The 18,197-nt window shown below is 40.5% G+C and overlaps 2 protein-coding genes across 6 annotated transcripts; both read right to left on the bottom strand.

The window, feature by feature from the left end:
* Positions 1–82: 82 nt before the first annotated feature.
* Positions 83–11,315, bottom strand: LOC117479978 (mucolipin-1-like). Of its 3 annotated transcripts, none has more exons than XM_034127093.1 (13): positions 11,129–11,315; positions 9,210–9,478; positions 8,052–8,213; positions 7,279–7,435; positions 5,432–5,513; positions 5,246–5,342; positions 4,526–4,625; positions 4,324–4,430; positions 3,912–4,061; positions 3,722–3,823; positions 1,754–1,876; positions 1,152–1,358; positions 83–325 (listed from the first exon to the last, which is right to left on the bottom strand). In XM_034127093.1, exons 1-13 carry the CDS (start codon positions 11,169–11,171, stop codon positions 191–193), a joined length of 1,734 nt encoding a protein of 577 aa, XP_033982984.1. In that variant the 5' UTR covers positions 11,172–11,315; the 3' UTR covers positions 83–190. The 3 variants fall into 3 exon arrangements, with proteins under 3 accessions (XP_033982984.1, XP_033982985.1, XP_033982986.1); XM_034127094.1 differs by having other exon boundaries at positions 11,125–11,175; XM_034127095.1 differs by having other exon boundaries at positions 9,210–9,473; positions 11,129–11,169.
* A 1,216-nt stretch (positions 11,316–12,531) lies between these two features.
* trappc5 (trafficking protein particle complex 5) lies at positions 12,532–16,615 on the bottom strand. Of its 3 annotated transcripts, XR_004555620.1 has the most exons (4): positions 16,503–16,615; positions 14,567–14,839; positions 12,716–13,825; positions 12,565–12,605 (listed from the first exon to the last, which is right to left on the bottom strand). XR_004555620.1 is itself a non-coding variant. In XM_034127096.1 (3 exons), exons 2-3 carry the CDS (start codon positions 14,834–14,836, stop codon positions 13,529–13,531), a joined length of 567 nt encoding a protein of 188 aa, XP_033982987.1. In that variant the 5' UTR covers positions 14,837–14,839; positions 16,503–16,615; the 3' UTR covers positions 12,532–13,528. The 3 variants fall into 3 exon arrangements, 2 of the variants coding, with proteins under 2 accessions (XP_033982987.1, XP_033982988.1); XM_034127096.1 differs by having other exon boundaries at positions 12,532–13,825; XM_034127097.1 differs by having other exon boundaries at positions 12,532–13,825; positions 16,478–16,554.
* Positions 16,616–18,197: the final 1,582 nt, after the last annotated feature.

Below are 18,197 nucleotides of genomic sequence, written 5' to 3'. Positions count from 1 at the left end.
CACACACACACACACACACACACACACACACACACACACACACACACACACACACACACACACACACACACACACACACACACACACACACACACACACACACACACACACACACACACACACACACACACACACACACACACATACCACCTCCTCCTCCTCCTCCTCCTCCTCCTCCTCCTCCTCCTCCTCACCACTCACAGCAGCAGAGGAAGGAGCACGAGGATCCTTCTGGTCCTCTGAACTTTCCGGAGCTCGGTGTGTCGGTGCACTCGGAGATGAACAGGTGCAGAGCGCTGACTCGGACCTGCTCCTTCGTCTGAGCCTAAGGAGGAGAAAGAGGGACAGGCATAAGGAGGAAATACATGAGGAGGATGATGTGTTTTTGTTTGTTTTGTATTTCAAGTCCAGCTATGTATGCTAATGCTAGTTACAGTAGCTAGACTTATTCTCAAAAGTTAGCAACGTTTATTTTCAACATTATGACTTTTTTCATATCGTTTGACTTTATTTGCCAAATTTTCTGCTGTATTCTCGTAATTTTTTGTTTATTCTAGATATTTTGACTTTATTCTAGACATGTTATTCTTAATCTATTGTTATTTTATTCTGCATTTTTTTTTTTACTATATTCTTAATATTTCAACTTCATCCACAATATTTTGACTTTTTGAATTATTCTGGTAAAAAATTGTATTTCAACTGTATTTTCATCGCTCAAGTTTATTTTCTTCTCAACATTTTCACTTTATTCCCTAAATTGTATCTCGACAAACTTTATTGTCAAAATGTGCTAGTGGTGCACGCTCATGTACTGTCAAGTCGCCGGAGCCTCGTAGCGGGGGCTACTGCGGAGCGCATAAAGCAGACTCTTCACGCTAACGAAGGATCACTTCTTCTTCAGGGCAGGGAAGGCTACGCAGTACGCAGGCTACTGTCCCGCAGCTGCTGCCTCTCTGTTGGACTCCAGTACTGCACATTACTCACGAGACGTTGTAAAAAAAAAATTGAGTGGGGGGGGCGAACGCACTAACCACTCCGCCAGCGCCACAGCGCGCGCAGGATGAGAATGTCTGGCGTGCTATATTTATTTTCCCACGGGCCTGGCCAAAACTGCATGAAAACGATTGAATGACTGACAGAAATCGTACCATGATGGTGTCGTAGGCTCCGGTGATGAGGGCGATGAACAGCGACAGCACCATGTAGATGAAGAGCGAGATGAAGGTGTAGAGGTAGACCTGGCTGAAGATCCACACCAGAAGGCCGCTCTGCTCCATCGCAGCGAACGTCACGAACATGTCGTCTCCGTTGATCAGAGAGAAGAGGCACTGTGACACCATGGACAGGGAGCGGAACTACACACACAGGAACACACATTATTAATGCAGCATTAAGATGGCTTTAAAAAAGAACTGTTTATGTGTATTGTATTGTTTGTTATTCTTTCTACTTGTTGCTGGATTGCTCCCTTTCTACCAGAACAACACGTTGCAAGCTACATCCATCACATGTTATTATGACTCAGATTGAATAAATGTCACTTTCCTTGGCTCACTAATCATACAGAGCTATAAAAATGACATGCTGGAGGCAGTTTATGGGAATTAAGCCATTGTGACTTCCTGACTGTCTGAATGACTCATGCTTGCTCATTCTTTGTGTGTGTGTGTGTGTGTGTGTGTGTGTGTGTGTGTGTGTGTGTGTGTGTGTGTGTGTGTGTGTGTGTGTGTGTGTGTGTGTGTGTGTGTACCTTGGCATGATAGGGCCCCAGCACAACCCACCCACAGAAGCAGTAGCCCATGTAAATGGCCGCTACGCAGCAACAGAAGCGGATGACGTTAGGAAACGCAGCTCTGAGAGTCACAATCAGGATCTGTGACAAAAAAAGAAAGAGAATAAAATATATTTAGCCAGAGTCGAGCAGGGATGACATTTTATTTTGACTGTAGGCTGACCTGGAAGGCAGCATCTCCCTGGTTCCCTTGAGAAAAATGAATGGGATTTTTCCATTGGATTTTGGAATATTGTAGAAAATAAGATCCGTGGCAAACACACATTCATGATACTTACACGCTTTGTCCAGCAGGATCATCTCCACATATTAACACCACTTTTATGATTTTAGTTAAAGGGGACCTATCATGCAAAATGCACTTTTGTACGTCTTTTCTACATGAATATGTGTCCCCGGTGTTCCAGGGAACCCACCAAGTGTCAGAAAACACAACCCTCTCTATTTTCCTCCATACCCAAATCTCTAAAAAAGGGGCTGCAACGGATCTGATAAAAACTGATCCAGATTTGAACACTGTCCTGACGTCAGGACGGTGGCGCTACGGCTATTGGGCCAACTCCACCAATCAGGAGGAGACAGCCACGGCATTGCCGTTTGAAAGCGCTGGAGACGCTGTAGTACATATGCCAGGCCTGTAGGTGGTGCTGTTCTCACTGAATCTGCCCTTGCAAAAACAAATTGTCAAATTGAGCGAAATGAGGCATGGCTAAAATGCATGATCTGTTTGGTATTTTGAAAAAAAAAAAGTATAAATATGCCTTATATAGCTATGGTCCTACACTATATTATTCAAATATAGCATGATAGGTCCACTTTAAGTAACAAGCTAAAGTACACTATAAAGGAACTACACATGCCTTCACGTCACCACTGCTAAGCTAAAGGCGGCTAATGTTCAGCACGTCATTCAAAAAATCCCTCAAAACTCACCTTTTCACTCTTGCCTTCAACTCCTAATCCACTAACCCCTCGCCCCTATACCACCTAGCTTAGCACTTTTTAACTTTTGTTGTTATTTTTTCTTTACCTGCTTGTAAAGCGCTTTGAGCACCAGGATAAGCGCTATATAAATAACATGTATTACTGTATCATTATGATGCAGTTTAGTCATCTCATTTAGACACTTGTTAGGAACCTCTGTTTTTAAGAAACATATAAGCTTCAGACATTCTCCAGGTGGGTATTTATTGACCTAATTGATGTCGTTAAAGACCTTATATCATGCATCCTACCAAAAACACATTTAAAAACTACTGACTTTCGAGATGAGGGAACAGAAAAGTGCTAAAATGCTGACTCACTTCATGGTTTTAGGACTATCTAAAGCAATGGTTCTCAAATGGGGGTACGCGGACCCCTGGAGTACTGCAGGGGGTACGTGAGATTTATTTTATGTTAATGAAAAAAAAAAAAAAATAGATAAATATACCAATTTTAGGAAAAGTAACGAAGTTTGAGCAGTGTGGGTTTTATATTAATAGACTAGAGTTACACATATTTCAAAACACGAAGTGTAATAACTGCAGGTGCCTCCCTGTCAGAATGACAAAGATCCTCAGTGAAGCACAAGCCCATGTTTCTCACTACATTGTAAGTACAACTTATTAAAAAGATCAGTTCAATGCAACTAATGTCGTCTTAGTGTTATTGCATGATGTTGAAATTGGTTTGCCATGAATTTAGTGATGGATTGTAAACATTTGAAATGTAGCATTTAAGTGTTTCTCAGTTACAATGTTGTTGTTTTAATAAATCAGACACTGATGGTGCAAGGCTGTACTGTACCTCTTTATATAGGCATAACAAATAGTTTTTGCGCTGATCAGGGGGTACTTGGCTGAATTTTTTTTTCAAAGGGGGTACATTATTGAAAAAGGTTTGAGAATCACTGTTCTAAAGCATTGAAGCAAGTCTTTAACCTACGTTGTATTTCTGGAAGAAGCTGAAGTAGCGGATGACTCCGACCCACACCAGCAGGGTGGAGGTTCCCAGCAGGATCCCACACATGTCGTACGAGGATGAGTTCTGCAGAAACAGGGACAGCATTAGAAACTGAGCACTGTACTGCAGAGCTGAACGATTAGAGATAATAATGTCTCTGAGATGACGTTACCTTGGACTCGATGCTGATCTTGATGAAGCTGCCGATGATGGTGAAGGTGTCGCTGATGATGAGGAGGAGGTACCAGCCGTTGATGAACTCCATCCGGTCTCCAAGGCTCACCCTGCGGATCAGTCTGTGTTTGAAGAACTGCACGTACTCCTGGAGAGGAAGAGGATGAAGGAGGATGAGGATCATATCAATCTGAATCAGAGTACATGTGTTATCCTGGGGGAAAGCGTGTTTGTGACAGTTTCTCTATTTTAGGATAAAAAATATATAAAATATAAGGTAGCATGTTCAATAAAAAATACAATTAAATACAAAAAAACCCGTATATAAACATTATAAGTTAAAGTAAGAATGGGTTTGTTTAAAGCAGAATCTTCTGAACATAAACACATCAATCATTCTGGTGTCTTACGTGTTGCAGCAGGACGCCTCTGAGGACGGAGCGTCCGCACAGCAGCAGAGACATCAGACACACAAACGCCACACACACGTCGAAAAACTCCAGAGCATAACTCTCCGCTGTAGGCAAATGATCAGAGACACAATAAAGAAAACGGTTAAATTAAGAAACAGATAAGTGTGTGTCTGAGAGAGTCATGTGTCAGTTCTCTCACCGTGCCCGGACACGTTGGGGTCTCTGCACTCCTGGATGGACGCCTGGTTCTGCAGATGGATCTTCACTTTGCCGCTGTGAGCCTTGTTGTCCATGACGATCTGATGAGAGTAAACAACAACACGTTTCATCAGTTCAACTCCTGTTTCAAAGGTCTGCTAATTTAAACAAACAACGTGCAAACTCACAGATAATTAGACCTGATTTCTATCTGAGCTGCAGGATGGGTGGACAGTAACTAAGTACATTTACTCAACTACTATCCTGTACTTGCGTATCATTTGAGGTATTTGAGTATAAACATCTTTCACTAGTAATTATAACTCTAGACCGATACATCTCAGAAAATAATATTGTACTGTTTACTCCACTACATAAAATGACATACACTTGTAGTTACTATTTACTATTCACATATATAACATCTGTTTGTATGATACAGTATATGTACTACTAATCTACTCAATTGTACACAAAGTATGCAAATTACAACATAAAGAAACCTCTTATTTATATTATTTAGCAATTAAAAACTGAACATTATAACATGTTATAGTAAAACAACTATTTTAAAAAGGGCCATTCTGCAAAATATGTACTTTTTAAAGTTTGCTGATGACACTTTTTTACTTTTAATTAAGTAACAGTTGGAACTCAAGACTTTTACTTTACTGTAGATGTTTTAATCGTTTATTTAAATACAGAAAGATAGATAGTTTACCATGATAGCAAAGGTGTAGCAGTCGGGGATTTCATTGTTTATTATGGTCTGAATGTTGATGGCCTTCAGCTGGAAATCAATCGTGACATTGATCAGCCTGAAGAGAGACAAACATGACAACAGTTAACGTGAAAACACAGCTTTCTTTGATTTTAATGTAAAAAAATAAGCTGAATATTATCTCACTTGTAAAACTTAAGAGTGAAATTCTTGTAGTCACTGTTTCCTGGAGCAGGACTGTAGGTCAGTGGATTCAGTCCAATGCATTCTGGGGGGAAAAATGATCAGAAAATAGCATCAGAGGAAGTTAAAGGGGAATTTGTCCTCATCACGTGAAGCACAAACCACTTTTCTACACTTCCTCACAGCATTCAAACGCAGAACTGACCCCTTAGACATCATTATCTAATTTATCTTTTTTTTCCACAAGATCTATCATGCATTGCCAAAAAGTCATCTGTGCCAAATCAGCAGGTGTTTGTAAATAACTCCACTCCCATGGCATGGAAACTGGGTGGTAGAGTCAATGGAAAGAAAAGATTTTGTGTTGCAATTGTTTGGTAGGAATTATTGAATGCCTCTGAAAGGAGGGCAACTCTTGACATATGTGGAGCAGCACCACAATGACTCACTGACATCATGTGCTTAAGGGGCGAGAAAATACTGGTAAAAAATAACTAGTTTTATACAGTGGTGCTGGGATGACGCATTTTTAAGTCTGAGGCTGAAGTTAGCATGTCCCTGGTTCCCTCCATTAAAAGCCAATGGGATTTTCAGTGGATTTTGGAATATAGCAGAAAATAATCTCTGTAGCAAACAAACAAAGGAACTACAGCACGGTCACATGACATCACGTCACCACCGCTAAGCTAAAGGCGGCTAATGTTGGGCTATAAAGGAACTACAGCACGGTCACAAGACTTCACGTCACCACCACTAAGCTAAAGGCGGCTAGTGTTGGGCTATAAAGGAACTACAGCACGGTCACAAGACTTCACGTCACCACCGCTAAGCTAAAGGTGGCTAATGTTGGGCTATAAAGGAACTACAGCATGGTCACATGACTTCACGTCACCACCGCTAAGCTAAAGGCGGCTAGTGTTGGGCTATAAAGGAACTACAGCACGGTCACATGACTTCACGTCACCACCACTAAGCTAAAGGCGGCTAGTGTTGGGCTATAAAGGAACTACAGCACGGTCACAAGACTTCACGTTACCACCGCTAAGCTAAAGGCGGCTAGTGTTGGGCTATAAAGGAACTACAGCACGGTCACATGACTTCACGTCACCACCGCTAAGCTAAAGGTGGCTAGTGTTGGGCTATAAAGGAACTACAGCATGGTCACATGACTTCACGTCACCACCGCTAAGCTAAAGGCGGCTAATGTTGGGCTATAAAGGAACTACAGCACGGTCACATGACTTCACGTCACCACCGCTAAGCTAAAGGCGGCTAATGTTGGGCTATAAAGGTACTACAGCACGGTCACATGACTTCACGTCACCACCGCTAAGCTAAAGGCGGCTAATGTTGGGCTATAAAGGAACTACAGCACGGTCACATGACTTCACGTCACCACCGCTAAGCTAAAGGCGGCTAATGTTGGGCTATAAAGGTACTACAGCACGGTCACATGACTTCACGTCACCACCGCTAAGCTAAAGGCGGCTAATGTTGGGCTATAAAGGTACTACAGCACGGTCACATGACTTCACGTCACCACCGTTAAGCTAAAGGGGGCTAATGTTGGGCGTGATGACGTTTAGTCGTCTCATTTAGACACTTGTTAGCAACCACCGTTTCTAAATTCACGAGTGGGGTATTTACTGACATATTTTATGTCGTAGAACAAACATTTCTTCGGCTTATGTTACCCACAGACCTTATTTCAGGCTAACAAACAAAAAGACATTCAAAAAACCATTGAACACTACACAAGGGAACAAGGAAAAGCTAAAATGCTGAATCACTTTCAGAATGTATGACTCATTCCTGCACCACTAAGGAGAGAAGGATAAGGTTCCTCCTACCGGTGTCCACATGCGGATCGATGTCGAAGGTGTCGTTGGAGGGGTCGATGGTTCCCTTCCTGTAGAACCTCTGGCAGAGGGACAGCGCACTTCCATTTTCACCGGCACCCAGAACATAGGCGTACTGACCCAGAGAGATCTGAGGGAGAGCCATGTACTGGAGGGGGAGAGAGAGGAGAGGAGTACAAGTCAACATGAGGCAGTGCTGCAGGAAATAAAACCTGGAAATGAGTTAGCATTTCAGCACGTCCTGTTCTCTTATCTTTAAGTCAATGTATTTTTAAATGTGTTTTTTGTTAGCTGCCTGATAAAAAGATATGTGCAAGTTGAAGAGATGTTAAAGTTTAGTTCTACGACATAAAAAAGTCAGTAAAAACCCCACTGGTGAATTTAAAAACAGCGGTTGCTAACAAGTGTCTAAATGAGACGACTAAACGTCATCACGCCCAACATTAGCTGCCTTTAGCTTAGCGGTGGTGACGTGAAGTCATGTGACCGTGCTGTTGTTCCTTTATAGCCTAACAAGCCCAGTCTGCTCTGATTGGTTAGCTGGCCGGCTCTGTTGTGATTGGTTAACCGCTTACAGATGTCCCTGTATATCACGTACAATGTGATGGAGAACTAGCCGATAGCTGCGCTTGTGTTACCTTGTGATGTCACTATTTTCCGGAAGTAAACAAAGGAATCCAATGGAGGCGTTTCATTACATTCCACCACTGACTGATACATAATGACAGTGTAATAAATTGGTATTTGTGTAATCAGGAGAGTACCTGTTCGACAGCGTAGTGAATGCGGCTGTAGAACTCCCTCTGTGTGTGCACGCTCTGAGCAGCTCCGTCCTGAAATCCCTGCAGGAAAAGGTGTTTGAACGCCGCCGTGTTCTCTTCCTTAAACGTCACCACCATCTGGTTACTGAGCCCAAACAGCACCAGCTGAGAAGAAAAGGAGCTTTAACAAAAGGCAACTACAGAATTACAGATGAAACCTTTTCTTTTTCTATTCCATGTAAATATATACGGTTCATGTACAAGATTTGTTGTACACCGTTTTTGGTCAAAACGTATGTAGAAAAAACTACAAACTAATAATAATAATAATTCATTTATTTTATATAGGCGCCTTTCAAGGCTTTCAAGGTCGCCGTACAAACACACAAACAACAAGATACACAATACATAACACCAGCATAAGAAACATAAACAAGACAATGCAGTATATCAATCAATCAAAAATGAAATAAATAAAACAGAGGATGTGTGATGGATAATGATCAGGGTGGATATGCGAGTGTGAAGAGATGTGTTTTGAGGCGTGATTTGAAAATGGGGAGAGAGTCAGTGTTGCGGATGTCAGGTGGGAGGGAGTTCCAGAGGCGGGGTGCAGAGCGGCTGAAGGCCACCCCATGGTGGTTAAACGGAAGGGGGGTGCAGTGAGGTGGAGGGAAGCAGAAGACCTGAGAGTGCGGATGGGTGTGTTGATGTGCAGGAGGTCGGAGAGGTACAGAGGAGTGAGGTTATGGATGGCCTTAAAGGCGAGGAACAGAATCTTAAAAACGATACGGGATTTGACGGGGAGCCAGTGAAGTTGCTGAAGAACAGGAGTGATGTGGTTAATGGAGGGGGTTCTGGTGAGGCGGCAGAGTTCTGAACCAGTTGAAGTCTGTGGATGGTTTTGAGAGGGAGACCAAAGAGAAGGGAGTTGCAGTAGTCAATGCGGGAAGTGACCAGGGTGTGAACAAGAATGGCGGTGGTCTTAGGGTTAAGGGACGGGCGGAGGCGGTTGATGTTGCGTAGATGGAAATAGGCAGACCGAGTGATATTACTGATATGAGATTTGAATGAAAGTGTAGTTTTTGATCAAACTATGATCAAAAAGTCTCAGGGGGTGAAATAATAATACATAATAATCAGTTCTAAGTCTGTGTTGACCTGCACGGTGACGATGATGATCTTCAGCAGCTGAAGGCCCAGTTTGAACGGCTTGCGTCCCTTGGCGTGATATTTGTCACACGGGCTCATGAAGAAGTATTTGAGTTTCCTCCTCAGCACCTCCTCCTCTTCCTCATCTTCCTCCTTCCTCTGAGGGGCCTCCGAGCCCAGCAGAGAGGGACGAGGGGCCCCCAGCAGAGAGGAGGGACGAGGGGCCAGGAGGTCCCGGGACCCATAGCCCGCAAACTGGGAGAGGAGCCGATCCTTCTCTGGGAAACACAAAGAAATACACGGTGATTAACTTTAAATGTGATCAGCATTAGATTCAAAGATTCTTTGTTGTCACATGGACAGCAGCTACAGTGTTGATATGGCTGTGACAATCTGAAGTCCAAGGCTCCTCCAACAATGCAACACAACTTTATATTAGACATAAAACAATAAAAGAAATAAAAAAATTGTGCAAGATTATGTTGCAAGACCAATGTGCAAGTAATGCAGGAGAAGTGAACTATATACATGTCAAAAATAAATACAAAAAGCTAAATGTTTCAGAGAATGTTACATATATATATATATATATACTGTATGTATGTTGTAAGTGAACAATATACAATACAATAGGATAAACAATAACAGAATGTAAAATGAAATGCTGTACAGTGAAAGGAAATACTGTTTATGTAGTATGCAAATGTCAAATAGCGCTAATGCAATATTATGAAGAACATTTATTCAATGCTTCAGTACTATTTTGAGGTACTTGTACTTTACCTGAGTATTTTCATTTTATCTTACTTTATATGTCTACTCCATATTGAACTTTTCACTAGAATGGGGCGAAGCCTGCAAGCTAGTTCAGGCAGTCAACTCGAGCACTTATGCTGCATTCATACATATGAATACACATGGCCCCTTGCCACTCTACAACCAACCAAACAGAGTCTCCTTAATATGCCGCTCTATTGAACCTGCCAGATCTCTCTCTATGCTTTGCTTGCTGCTGCTATCGCTGCAGCTACTTCCACGTCGCTGCTGCTTGCCTGCCCCACCACCACCCCAGCTTCCACCCCAGCTTCCACCTGTAGGCTCGGGGGGTTAGTTATCTAATCATCACTCATTGTGCTATGTATATCTGTGGAGTGATGAGGCCCGAGCCTAGACGCCAAACTCAACTATATGCTGCTTCTAATAAACATGTTAAAGAAACACGTGAGTTGTCTGACTGAACTACATTTACTTGACAGCTTTAGTAAATAGTGACTTTGGAAAATAATCCGGAAGTTTGCATAAAAAACACAGAAAGCCATAAAATATTATATTTTATAGTTAAACTAGTCAACGGTCTGTACAAGGCAAGCTTGATGCATTATCCAACCATGCAATAGAGTGATAATTAAATGGCATCTTTAAAAGGAAATAATAATAATAATGTTCTCATTTAAATGCCTTCGAATATTTTTTGTTTATTTTCTTCCTGCGATTTCTAGCTTTAACGTTGAATATTTTCACTATATTTTCATGATAATTCTTACTTACCTAGGTAACATTTCCAATGCAGTACTTATTCAATATTAGTATTTGTACAGTGTGCTATTAGTATACTTTTACTTCTTCCACCACTGCATACAGGGCAGTTTCCCATCCTATGTAACTGCATGCACATTGCACTTTAGTAAGTGACTAGAATATAAATCTTGTTTATCTGCAAGTCAACTGGGATGCAGAACATTTATCTAACATTGATTTTAAGTATTTCCTTCATAAGACCTTATATGCATCACATCTTAGCATCATCTGTGCTGCCTGATTTAATTTAATATGATGCATTTTGCAGTATTTACAGCAGCCATGCATTAAAGTGACAGAAAACACACATGAATTATCTCCATATGTTAGAAACATGAACACAGACCGACCTGTGGAGCTGTCCTGGGTGCACGTGCAGCTGGATGTCGCCATGGTGATCAGGCTGCGATGGAGGAGGACATCCTGAGCTCAGTATGGAGAAGAGAGAGGATCCATTGTGTTTAACAGGGTCTAGTTTCTGCACACAGAAAGGATGCTCGCTGTCGCAACGGAAAACAAACAGAGCAGCTTCCTGGTTACCACGTGACTCCACTATCACGTGACTAGTGTTTGTTGCTAGGGAAACACCGGAAAACATCACAAAATATGTTAGACAAAGAAAAGAAAATAACGAAGGTAAAAGACGGGAAAATGTTCCTATATACACATTTAAATACAAGAAAAACATTACATTTTTTTATTTCTACCTTTGAAATATATAGAGTTGGTTTGTTTGCCCAGTTTTCCTCTTTAACAACGGTTCAGAAAGAAGTAAAGACAAATCTAAAACGGTTATTTTACATAAAATATTTGTGAAGTAGGCTACTGTTTTTTTGTTGCCTTCATATTTATGTTTTTTACAGTGGTGCCATAGTTGTAAAAGTGTCCGAAACTTGGTTTGGAAATCCGTCCATCTTCTTTTATGGATGAGGAATTCTCCCATAAATAAAATTATATATCTTTTTCTTCCAATGAGTCAGTCTCTGTCCCTTTGTTACTCTTGTGTTTCTTTCTAAAACCAGTAATGAGAAAAGCGACTGCAGTGTAAACAGTAAAGAGACACTGGACACATTGCATTTACATTTTCATATTTATTTAACACTTGGTCAGTAGTTAACATTATTAACCAAAAAACGGGTGTATTTTTTAATAATAATCATTTGGATTTTTCAATTTGTATTCAATTCTGTTCTCTGTAAATAACTCAAAATGTAGGTCAAAACAGTGGTAATTATGTTTAATGCTGCCAGAAATAAAATAAAGGGGGGAGAAATGCTGAACCTTCTGTACATTACTTATTTAATTTGCTTTAAAGCAATACAAGTTGTCAAAATGCAGAAGATGTACATTGTGTTTACATTGTTCACTCTGTTACTATTACCTCCAAAAAGACACACACACACACACACACACACACACACACACACACACACACACACACACACACACACACACACACACACACACACCACACCACACACACACACACACACACACACACACACACACACACCACACACACACACACACACACACACACACACACACACACACACACACACCACACACACACACACACACACACACACACACACACACACACACACACACACACACACACACACACACACACACACACACACACACACACACACACACACACACACACACACACACACACACACACACACACACACACACACACACACACACACCCACACACACACACACACACACACACACACACACACACACACACACACACACACACACACACACACACACACACACACACACACACACACACACACACACACACACACACACCTCAGTGTCGTCAATACTATCTACAGCCCGAATTATGAATCTATTTTACAGAGATGAAACATGCAGCTGGAGTCAAACTGGAATGAGACTGAAGAAACTGGAGTCTGGACCTCTGTCTGTTACATGAAATACTTTGCAGCAATACAGATAGTCACATGTATTAACAAAACACAAACCAGGGTTGCTTTAATTAGTTTGACATTTAGGGGGACGTTCTTGTTCAGTCTCACTTTGAGGCAAATCACTTTCATTATCAAATAATTGATATGTTGATAATTGTTATGATTCATTGTCTATAAAAAAGTGTACACATTGTTTCAAAGAGCCAAAACTATTCCCCAGAGCCCAAGGTGACATTTTTCAATTAAAATAAGTTGACACTGATGTGGTGAAAGTAGGGCTGGTGAATATATCGATAATATATTAATGTCTAATGAGACTAGATCGTGTCTTAAATTTGGATATCGATTGCAAAAGTATGAAGTGATGTCCTTTTATATTTGTTATTGTGTTTTCCATATTTTGTCTTTACACACTTAGTCACCGTATTTTGTAAAGATTTTTGTGTAAGACTCAACCCTTATATCGTTGCAATATCAATAAAGGTATTTGATCAGAAATATTGTGATAATCGACTTCCTTCATATCGCCCAGGCCTGGATAAAAGTATCCAAAGTATTCATATTTTTATGAATAATCTGGGACGAACAAATGTGACGTGAAACTGCAAATAAAATGATTTTCAGAAAAAAGTATTCTATGTCAATTAATAACGAGTAACAGGAGTGAGATGATCCACAAAAACACGGAGGGTTGAACCGCGGCGCTGCATGTTCTCTCTCTAGACGTGGCTCAGTATGCTGCTATCATCCATACACTCTCATAAGTTACCACAACAAACAGTAGATCCTCCCCAGTGCTCTCTATCTGCCGTCCAGAGCCTTGTCCCTGGTGATGACCGAGTCGTTGAACTTGATCATGAGCGTGGTGCCCTTGTGCCAGTGAGCCGTGACCTTGGCGGGGAATCCGCTGTGTGTGAGCACGGCCTCCACGATGCCGGCGGTGAAGGCGGCGCAGTTCAAGCTGCTGTTCTCTTTGGGCACGGAGATGTAGGCGTTGATGAGCGGCTCCTTCTCGATGATGTAATACGTCTTGTCGTCGTCGTTGGCCTGCTCCAGTTTGTCCGCCTCCTTCCCAAACAGAGACTTCCAGACGTTCACCTGAAGAAAGTTGATTTACAAGTGAATCAGCTCTAAAACCATCAGAGGTATTATTTTAATGGCTTTAATGTCCAAACATGTGCTTTGTATAAATAAGACAAAACACAACATGATTAATTTTTTTATATATTTGTAAAAAATGTAAATATTCTTCATTTTTTTCCTGCTTTTGGATTTAAAGCATATGATAATGCTGTTAGGAAATTAGTCTTTACTCACACAAGTATGTCTGGACAAACAAAGTCAGTAAATAAAAAGTACAAAATTAAATAAATAATAATTAAATTAAACAAATAAATACGCATCTCATAACGTTTTTAATCTATTTGAAAAAAAAAAAAAAAAATCATATCAATGATATAAATACCATTTTATTCATATATTTATTTTTAAGACCAAGAAATAATAATATTATTTTTTTAAGGGAAGAAAATGACTTCATATATCAATAACAATAATAATAATAATAATAATAATAATAATAATAATAATATTAAAAGGGGATTCTTTAAAAAAAATAAAAACACTGACACAACAGATTCAGAGTTTGATTCATCAGCTGTATTCTACATGCCTACTACCGTCTTTAAGATAATTAGATATATACTTTATCGATCCCAATTTAGGAAATGATTTAGTTACAGAAGCAGCAGTGTGTTCAGACATTAAAATACAAATACTTAAGTATCTTAGAGCACCAGGAAAAGCATTATATAAACACCATGTCATATTATTACTGACCTTGATGAAGAGCAGCATGTTGAGCACTTTGGTCTCCCTCTTCCCGTTCTTCTCCCTCAGCACCAGCACATCCAGCATGCTGGCCCCGACGCTCTGCCCCATGTCGGCCAGCCGGGTCTGTAGCTCCGTCACCGAGTACACGCGGCTCTGGCAGTACTGCACCATCTCTGAGAACAGCAGAGCGAAGGCGCTCACGCTCACCTCCGTCTTCGGGCGCGTCAGAGGGCGCTCCAGGATGTTGGACTTCCCCCGAGTGAAGCGCGTGTCCATCTTCTGTTGGAGAGGAAAGAACAGGTTTTACTGACACACACATTATGTTGTTGTTGTTCTTGTTGTTGTTACCATTACTACAGAGCTGAATCCCAGATCAAATGCACGCTGAAGGCTCTTTGAGCATGTTTTCTCTCACTGATCGTGCTGTTATGTTAAATGTTTGTTGTTTGTTTTCCATGTATTGTGTCTTGATATTTGTCTGTTGATGTTACACATGGAGCTGCTGTGATGCAAGGAGCATTTCAGACTTGATCTGACCGTTAAAGTAATATCGTATCGTATTGTCTTTATTATTCGTCCACATTGAAAGAAAAAATAATAACATTACAGGGGATTATACAAATTAAAACAGTAATGGGGCGAAGCCTGCGAGCTAGTTCAGGCAGTCAACTCGAGCACCAATGATACATTAACACGTGACGCACCTCGTCCCTCTTACAACCAACCAAACACATTCTCCTAAACATGCCGCTCTATTGAAGCTGCCAGGTCTTCCTGCCTCTGCCTCTGCCTCGCTATGCTGCTGCCACTGCTGTGTTCACTTGCTATTGCTACGTTCATGTTCCTGCTGCTGTGTTTCATGTTGCTGCTGCTCGCCTGCCCCACCACCACCCCAGCTTCCACCTGTAGGCTCGGGGGATAGTTATCTAATCACTCAATGTTCTTTGTAAATCTGTGGAGTGATGAGGCCCGAGCCTAGACGCCAAACTCAAACTATATGCTGCTTCTAATAAACATATAAAGAAACACGTGAGTTGTCTGACTGAAATAGATTAAGCGTTGGAGTCATCAGCGGTGTTGTTGTTGTTGTTTTTTGATTTTCTATTTATTGGCTTATCTTATTCATTCATGTCTTTTGTTCAAAACACAAACATTGTTTACATACAGTATAGATAACACAAAACGGAAAAACATGCATATCATGTGCCTGAAATCCAAAGGCATCTTTTTTACGTATATAGAAAAAAGGAATAAATTGAATTAAAAAAAAACTGCCCCCCAAAAAATACTAACATCTTTGCAGGCTATACCTAAATGTAAGTTGTTGGAGGTTGAGTCTATATAGAAAAACACCTACATTTCCTAGAAACCAAAGGCAGAATCATACAGATTGTTAAAATAAAAATATATAACGGAAGATAAAAGCAGCTAACACTTCAGGACCTGAGACCTTATTTGGCAAAGTAATGAGGAAATGATTCAAGCTACTTATCTCTTGTCAAAGTTATTGTCAATTCGGTTGGTACACTCATCAATCAGCTTCATAATTGAACAGAAAATGACTTTACAATCATCACACATCACCTATGGAGGCATTTATCCAATTAGCCTGGATTTAGAGGAACATATGAGGCTATTTCCTTTTCTAGAGTTCTCCCTTCATCAAATTAACCTGTTTTTTTCTTTCACAAACACACATTATATTAGCTTTTACTAAAGCATGTGTCTGCACTGTGCTCCTTCTAAAGATCAGTTTGATTCAAACACAACAAACAGCTGATCACTAGCTGTTAGCATAACAAGCTAACTGACACTTCCGGTTGACATATCTAAACAAGAGTCTTCCACTTCCAGCTGTAGAAACAGAAACGTTTTAGAAACACAAACATGTAGTTCATACTCTGTGAGCAACTATACCTATTTTATGTGTTGATAAACAGACCTTTGTTGGAGACAAGACGAGCGACTGTGCAGGTTTTCTTCTTCTTCTGTTGGTTTTTACTGACTTCTTCTTCGTTTGTTTTAATGACGGACTAGACACCACCGTTAAAGGTGCATTACCGCCCCCTCCTGTATCGGGGTATGTGGTGTCATGGCTTTATATTATCTCTCAGTAAACATTGTCAAGGAAAAATAGACACACATGGAAGGTTAAAAACAAAACAAATAAACAACCCTATTTTCCACATGAGAACATTTGTTTGGGATGTGAATAAAAGGGTAAAAAATCCAAATTTTGAGAAAAAAAGATAATGTATATTTCGGAATTCTGACTTTAAACTCATAAGGAAAAAAAAACGTTCTCAAAAAATGTTTCACTAATCTTCTTCCATACTACATATCCTACCATTCCCCTCCTGATTGTATCCCCTGTTCTCAATATTGATTGTAAACTCCTATCGTGTCCTGCCTTTTGTACTATACTTCCTAATGTCTCCCTATCTGAATAATATGTAACGCAATGCATTATAATTTGTTCTATATCCTCCACAGTGTTACACCAATGACTACACATATATAGCAAACTGCAACCAGTATTTAAATTGCACACCGGAGCATCAATGTATACACAAAAAAAACATATTTACAGTATTTAAACTAGAGTGTATGTATATAGCAGTGGTGGAAGAAGTATTCAGATTATATATTTACTTAAGAACAATTACACTTGTAATATTTATGATGGCTCAGTTCCAGCATGCTGCAGTTATTAATGTGTGTTTGACGAGTCTCATGGATATCAGCTTATCGTTCTTGTTCCTCCCTCTAAAGGTCATTATTATTACAGATGACCATAATAACAGATGTATATCTTTGACCTATTGTTCGCATCCCAGAGCTTCTGCAATGTATATTCCAGTTCACCCAGGCACTTCCTGTTCTCTTCATCACATGACTGCTGCTTTTTGCACCTTTTCACAGCTGCATTTTCAACACCTGACATAAAATCACTGATCAATAAATGTATGATCAGACATATTTCTGTAACGAATTCCCAGCAATCAACATGATTCATGGTTCTGGGGTTTCCTCAGTTTTGCATTCTGACTTTGTGTTTTCGGGAACATTGAAGAGAACATTGCCTCAGAGAGGACTGCTGATGATTTGCAAAGTATTTAAGAGTTTTCCTCTGATTGCTTTAATTACCCGGTTTTTTTCACAAGCACCGGCCACATTAACGACAAGAATACTTTTTACAGAAGTTAGGAATTTCTCGAAAATGTCCGGCCCTGTGTGGGAAAACTGTGAGCGGTGAGAAGCAGTGTTGGAACAAAGTAGATTATTCAAGTACTGAATTTATGTACAATATTAGGGTACTTTACTTGAGTAATTGATGCTACTTTAAACTTGTTTTTCAGAACTTGAAGGTCAATATTGTTCTTTTTTACTTATCTGACAGCTTTAGCGGGTGGCGTGTGGCGCAGTGGACTAGTGCGTTGTTGTTCGGATCAGGGGAGCACAGGTTCAAACCCCGCTGCAGTCAACATGTCGTTGTGTCCCTGAGCCACTTCACCCCAAATTGCTCCTGTGGGGATTGCCCACAGTATTGAGTATGTAAGTATGGATAAAAGCGTCTAACAAGTGACATGTAATGTTATTTACTTTTGCAGGTTCTATCTATAACATAAAATAATGA

This window comes from Trematomus bernacchii, unplaced genomic scaffold, assembly GCF_902827165.1.
Source record: "Trematomus bernacchii unplaced genomic scaffold, fTreBer1.1, whole genome shotgun sequence".
NCBI lineage: Eukaryota > Metazoa > Chordata > Actinopteri > Perciformes > Nototheniidae > Trematomus > Trematomus bernacchii.
Note: the sequence above shows the minus strand (reverse complement) of the source record. Positions and strands in the feature narration are given on the sequence as shown.